This window comes from Gavialis gangeticus, unplaced genomic scaffold (genome assembly GCF_001723915.1).
Source record: "Gavialis gangeticus isolate Ggan-Ray unplaced genomic scaffold, GavGan_comp1, whole genome shotgun sequence".
Lineage (NCBI taxonomy): Eukaryota > Metazoa > Chordata > Crocodylia > Gavialidae > Gavialis > Gavialis gangeticus.
The window spans coordinates 17,788,396-17,795,800 of NW_017729004.1; the positions used below are offsets into that span (position 1 = coordinate 17,788,396).

The 7,405-nt window shown below is 44.3% G+C and overlaps 1 protein-coding gene across 1 annotated transcript in view; it reads right to left on the bottom strand.

The window, feature by feature from the left end:
* PAXIP1 (PAX interacting protein 1) overlaps window positions 1–7,405 on the bottom strand; it is a 77,306-nt gene that overhangs the window by 5,038 nt on the left and 64,863 nt on the right. The window contains exon 18 of the mRNA XM_019507941.1: window positions 3,100–3,268. Within this exon, the coding sequence (XP_019363486.1) occupies window positions 3,100–3,268 (169 nt within the window). The remainder of the gene's footprint in view (window positions 1–3,099; window positions 3,269–7,405) is intronic.

Consider the following 7,405-nt stretch of genomic DNA (forward strand, 5'->3'; position numbering starts at 1 on the left):
AAAAAAAAATTCACAGATCGCAAATGTAACAAAGGAAGAAAAAAGGTGTCAACTTAACCCCTCACTAAGCCTTAACTCTTATTACCAAGCATTAGGGAGAAAAAAAACCAATGGTAAAACACTTATTTTAAATCCCACTTGTTTTGACATTGATTGTCATCCCAACATGAACAACGCATGCCCCCACAGTAGTGGCAGGAGTGCAGAGCTCCTGCACACACCACCAGAGCTGTTGGCTGGGGGAAGGGGAGGTGGAAAGCACCGACTAGGGGTCTGCAACCACCCGCAGGCACCACCAGCAGCGTCAGCCAGTGGTGATCGTGGAACGCCTGCAGACGCTGCCAGCAGTGGGGTGGCAAGCAGCGGCCGCCTGCAGGTACCACCCAGTGTGGGCGCCGCTTTTTTGTAGGGGATCCACTGCCACGCTCAGGAGGTGCACGTGCACTTGTGCGCACCCCCTACGCATCACCCCTGCATCCCACTGTATCTCCATGCAAAATTGCTTTCTTATTGAAGTCAAGATATCAAAGAAAACAATTTAAAAATTGTTACTTTACTTATCGCTGAGGATCATCCAACATTTCTATAACAGGAGAGTCTTACTTTTTCTTTTTGTACATTTGACAACATCTTACCTCCCATGTCCTCCTTTATTGCACATACACGACTATTTTAAATATAAAAATATAAAAAAATTAGCATGTCTATCCTTGTTCATAAAGGCAGAGGCACACAGTGATTTACTGGACCACATGCCTAAGGAACGATGTCCAAGACAAAAAATCCAAGACTGAGCCTAGACCTGACTTCAAGTCTTTGGCTTTAACCTCATGACAGTCTTTCAATTTGTTTCTCACTGCATAGTCATTAAGCTTCTTTTTGTCTATAAGGGGATTTCAGTCTCTCACTCATCACAACCCATATCTTAATGAGACATAAAAAAATATTAAACATATATAATAGCAAAGGAAAGACTCCTAGCAGGACCTGGATAGTGTCTGAAAATAGCAACTCCTTTAGTAAACTTAACTAGATTTCAAGCTGATGGTTTATCTTTAGTTCTATAACCAACATAAAAATGTCAAATTTTCACGTTATAAAAAAATCAGTTCTACCACCTAAAAACTTTCAAAGTGCTTGATTACTCTGCCTGCTGTGGCTGAACGAAACAAGTTAAAACCCTAGAAAACAAGTCCAACCCCCACACCATGTGCATAAGAGAAAAACTGGCTTGTGTGTTCATTAGCTGCAAATTATTTACAAACATATATTCTTAGAGTGGCTATTGCAGCAGTACTATGTATTTGCTGTATTAATCAAATAAGCATGTAAAAAGGTCAAACATACAGGAATCAGCAGTCATGTAATCTACCTAAGAAGAGTTTATGCCATATCCCTGAAATCAGCTGTGTAAGAAATCAATATGGTACTCTGACCTGTCGTTAACAGAAAATATAAAAATAGATCAAAATTGTAGTACAGTTCTGGTCCTGTATTGAGTACAAACCTGATGCACTTTTAATGCACTTTTGTCCACAACTGCACCAGTTATAAACTTTTATTTTTATTTCAGGAATGCCACTATTGAGCAACGCGTAACTTATTGTTAAATAAATTTCTACTTAAAAAGATACTGATTTTTGTCCATGTTAAGGTCATGCCTTGCCATGTAATGCACAAAACTGTACACTTCTGGAGAACAATCATAAAAACAAAACAAAAAACCAGGATTTAAAAATTGCAAGCACCAGTGAAATCTATCACTGACAATGACAAGAGAAAGGGACATAAAGAGAAGAAAAAGGGAGCCAGGGGAAGTCTATGTAGTATTGTTACATCCAGTGTTGTTTGATAATTCTGAGTATCTTTTATTAAATAACATAATTATATATTTTTTTTTAAATTCTCTTCTTTCCTATATTAAATTGTGTGGGGCAAGCTAAAATCAGAACAGTAATTGAAAAGTTAATAAAAAACAGGTAAATTTTGCTTCTGTGATAGTGCACTGGTATCTGAATGGTTATTAAAAACATGAAATATTAAAAAAATGATAACACCTGTCAATTGTGAAATACCAACTAAAGTTCCAGTTGTCAACCTTCAACCAGCATTTTCTAGTTGCGTGCAAATTATTCAGAATTCAGCAGACTGAGAGTAACTATTCTTGAAGTAATGCCCTAATGCGTAGATGTCAAAATTACGGTCCACGTGCCAGATCCAGCCCACAGAGCCCCACCATTTGGCCCCTGGTGCTACCCCTGGATCTAAGCAGCCCCTCAACAGGGCATGGCGTGCACTGGACCAGCCGCATGGATAGGGCCCTAGATGCGCGTGGCACCTGCTCTGGCTGCTCCGGAACTGCATAGGCAGATGAATGTGGCACAGATCCCAGAGCAGCTGGAACAGGTACTGCTTGTGACGTAGTCCAGAGGGAGTGTGTAGCACAGATGTCAGACTGGCTGGAGTGGATGCAGCAATACAGAGTGCCCACCCCAGCCAGACTGTGCCACGTGATTCCTCCTCTGGGACATGCAATGCATGCAGTGCGGGCCCCAGAAGTTCTGGGACTGTGCCATACATGGCACTCACTATGGGACAAGCACCGCACGTGTCCTAGACCAGCTGGAGCAGAAGCCATGTGCAACAAAGCAGGGTGCCGGGTGTGGTGCAGTCTGGCCAGGGCAAGCACCATGTGTAGCACAGTACCCACTCCAGCCAGTGTGGGATCTGTGCTAAATGACCCCAGGTGGACGCACCACACACGGCACCCATTCTGGCCACTCTGGGTATGAGGCCACACATAGTGCGGGTCCCAGACCTGCTGCAGCAGGCAATGGATCCAGTACGCTGTGAGAGGTAGGGGGGTCTATGGGTCTAAATCCAGCCCATGGATTAGCCCTGTGCCATTCATCTAGCCTGTGGGGCCAAATGAGTCTGAAACCCCTGCCCTAAAATCCCATGGCAAATAGCCGTCTGTGTAAAATCAGTCAGCAGAAAAGTACTTCCATTCAAATAATTAAGAAGTATGCAACTTTGTTGTTAAAAAAATTAATTGATTACTTGTATAATAATCATCAACTGATGCTAATATTTACTTACCAACAAACTTCTGGCATTTGAAACACTCTTCTAACCATTCTGGAGTTACAATGTGCTTGACTATTGAAATGGCTGTTAAGAACTTTACAGTGCGGGTCACTTTGCTGGCAATCAGATGTGTACATTTCTGTGCAGACTCTGCCACTTCACCACCCAGAATATAGAGTTTCTGAAAGTTTTACAGATACGTAAATCAGAAGCTGAACACTTAAAGTAAATGTTTCCATAGCAACATAAGAGAATGCAAGTATTATACAATGAGAATGAGAGCTGTATCGAGTAAGCAATGCAGGAGCTTTCTGGCATTGTATAATACGCACACCAATAAGATGTGCATATCAAAAAGTCTTTCCTGTATATACAAGAGCTGGTCAGAAAATGGAATTTCCATCCGATAGGAAATTCTGACACTTCAAACCTGTAATATTTTATGTTTGTTGACAAGGTGCAGTACAACAGTATCAAAATGCAGACACCCTAATTTCAACAAGTTCTTTAGAGACAAACATCTGCTAAAATGGGTCACAGGCTTCTGAGAACTCGGGTGGACCCGACAACTGGACCAGGTCTCATTTCCCTCCAAACTATTCTTTTCACTGTTGTGGAAGAGTTTTCAGACTGGGGACAAAGTCTTACTGCCACAGGGCAACACAAAGGGGCTTATGCATAAATGGTAATCATGTTTCTAAAGTACTCTTTAATCAAGAAGCAGACCCAGTGGATGAGGTCACGTAGTTATGATGGAATGAGATGTTCTTCAGAACGAAGAGCAGTTGATAGATTCTCTTTTACCTATTAAGATAGATCAAGCTGCCAGCAAACAAAACACAAGTGCAAAACATACCCTTTGTCAAGCAACATGAAACAATTGAAATAAATCAACTGTTCTCCTTCCTACCCAGCAAGCACTTAGCAAAATTCAAGGGGTCCCCAACTTTTATTTAGGCAACTGTTTATGAATTGAGATAGTCTGTGAACAAGTTCTGGAAGGCTCAAACCCATCTTCAATAAGGGGCCCACATATGCCTACCAGGTGCCATGCAACATCACCTTTAGCTTCTGGTCCTGGTCACTGTCACAGAATATGGGACTAAATGGTTCTGATCCAGTATGGCAAGTTGCGTGGCCATGAGCTTTGTTACCAAAAGGTGCCTCCTTCCAATTAAAATTAGCATCAGGAAAAGGAAATGTTACAACATATTAATAATAGTAAGTGGGATGGAAACCACCCCCTCCCAGGTTTGGGTCTGGAAGGGTTAGAATATAACAAGTGCCATACTGGGTCAGATCAGCAATCCATCTAGGATGCTCCTTCCTCCACCACCTCCAATATGACTGGCAGCTCTTATCTGCAAGGCCTCCCCATACGAGGCCTCAGTGAGCTCCTGGAGTTCTGCCAGGACCTCCCCAGGGCCTGGAGACTGGTTTCCACCCTTGGGTGACCCTGTCTGGTGACCTAAGGCGCAGACCTCTTAGTCAAGCCCCTGCTGAAAAACCCGCAGCTGAGATGCCCTACGTGTGTTGGAGAATGGTCCTGGTCAACATCATTCATACTGGGGTCCTCCTAAACTGTGCCAAGCAGGGATGGAAAGATCCCTCTGTGCTGGCCCACCACATGAAGCTGCCCACACTGCATGGACCACCACTTACTGCAGTTGATCAAGGCCCCCCTGCTGGACAATGCCTTCACCTACATCCAACAGGTCCTGTGCAAGGTCCCCTGCCCTCTGGTATCCCTGTCCCACAAAGCTTGTTGTGGGACCCCTCAGTACTCCCCACCACACCGTCTAAGCAGCCTGGGGGATACCAAATCAGTCTGCTTCCACACAGCCCATTGCTGCTACTCTACAAGCTTATACTCAGAACAATCCAGCATCCCGTCCTTGTGTCCCACGCAGACACAAAGTGGCATCCTTGGCAAGAGCAAGGGTAAACAAGCCTGTACCTCACCTTCATCCCATGGGCCACCAGGGACCTCAGCTGGCAGTTCCTACAGAGTTGTCACCACACATGTATATTACACAGGTGTGTATTTGGGTGTTTCAGACACCCCCGACATCTGCCCCTTCTGTCAGCAGAGGAAGACCCTGGCACATGCCTATCTTGAATGCGCCAGGCTGTAGTCCCTTCACTACCTCTTCAAGAACCGCTTGCTGATGTTCTGGCTGCACTACTCCCTGCACCATTTTGCTTATGCACTGTCCTGCCCATGGTCCAACCAAGTCCCAGGACCTCCTGGTTAACCTCCTCCTGGCCCTAACAAAGACAGCTATCTACCTGACAAGAAAGACTCTGGCTGGGAGGACTGTGGGACCATCTTCCTGTCCCTCACCTGCTCACATCTCCAGGCTGTTTCACCACCAGTGATGGTGTCCACTAGCTCCCTAAACTCATTAAAGAGCCAGTGGGTCTGGCCAGTGTGCTCTGCCTGGTGTACCCCCCCTTGCAGCACTTGTTATTAACTTCTGACCCACACTCCCATCTGTTTTCACAACTGTTGCCCCAAGAAATCAGCTGTATCCCCAGTAGCCTCCCTAATTAAGGGAGGCTTAAAGTTTTCCTGGTGGACCTGAAGCCCACTGTTACAATGGCACATCTCTGGCAGTGGCACAAGAGGATGCTTTGGAGGGAGAGTATTGAACTGGATACATCTGGAATGATCTATCCTATAACCATGATATTATCTTTCTTCCTGCTGACCTTTTTTTGCCCACTCACTTAGCTTGGTGAGATCTTTCTGCAAGTTCTCTGTCAACTTGGGATCTGACTACCTGGAATAATTTGGTATCATCTGCAAACTTGGGAGATTTGAAGTACACTTCCATTTCCATATCATTGATGAAAACAATGAACAAAACTGGGCCTAGCACAGTTCCCTCAGAACCTTACTTCTGATTTCCCTCCACCCTGAAAAGTGACACTGTAGCTCCTACCCTTTGCTTCCTATCTTTTAACAAGTGCTCTGTCCATGAAAGAACCTTTCCTCCAATTCCATGGCAAGGGAGCTTTTAAACAAGACTTTGGTGAAGGATTTTGTTGAAAGCTTTTTGGAAGTCCAAAGACATTGTGTCAACTGGACACCCCTTGTCCAGGCGCTTGTTAACACTCTCAAAGAACTCCAGCGGGTTGACAAGGCAAGATTTGACAATGCTGACTCTTCAAAAGCAGATCATATTTGTCCACGTGACTGCTGATTTTATTTTTATTACAGTCTATCAGCTTGCCAGGGATAGAAGTGACACCCACTGGTCTGTAGCTCCTACTTTTGGAGCCCTTTTTGATGATGGGTATTATGTTGGCAGCACACAGGCCATCTGTAACCATAGGTTACATACCATTGCCAAGAGTTTTGCATTTTCACTGATGACTTCTTTTACAACTCTCAGGTGAATGCCATTCAGTCCTGGGGGCTTACTAGTACAGGCAACGCTCGCCATTCGTGGGGGGTATGTTCTCGTATTGCCTGCGAATGGCAAAATTCATGAATAAAGCACTGTGTTTACAAACACTATTTGCATTCATGAATGCAGTGCCCCCGGCAGCTGGGTGGGGGGAGGCATAGCTGCTCTGGCGGCGGCGGGAGCTTGGCTGTGGCAAGTGCAGAGTTCCCGAGGAGCTCCTTTAAGTGCATTACAATGCAGGTTCAGCATTTGCGAATATTTGAAACCGTGAATGCCGAACCCGCGAATAGCAAGGATTTCCTGTATTTAATTAATTCGTTTGTTCTAGAGCTACTTCTGTTGTCACTTCAATATGGTCCAACTCTTCAGACCTGTGCCCTAGAAAGGACTGATCTGGCCTGGGAATTTCCCCAGTAGCTTTTGCAGTAAAAACTGATGCAAACAATGAATTCAGCTTCTCTGCTATGGCTTTATCATCCTTGAGTGTACCTTTTCCACTCAATGGTCCCACTGATTCTTTCATTGGCTTCCTGCTTCCGACGTCTTTAAAAAAGTTGTTATGATTTACTTTAGTGTCCTTTGTTAGATGGCATGCAAATCCTTTTTTATCCTGCCTTACCTTGCTTTCATATTTCACCTGCAAGAATCTGTGAGCTTTCCTGTCTTCCTCCTTTGGGTGTGGCTTCCATTTTTTGGAAAGATGCTTTTTTGACTTGAATAGCCTCCTTACTGATGCTATTAAATCATGCACGGGTTTTTACTGAACCACCTGGTATCCTTTTTGATTTGTGGTACACACTTTCCCTGAGCCTCTAACATGGTATATTTAAACAAACTGCCTGCAGGCCTTTCATATTTCTGACTGCTCCTTTTAACTTCTTTCTAATTAACTTCTTAATTTTTGT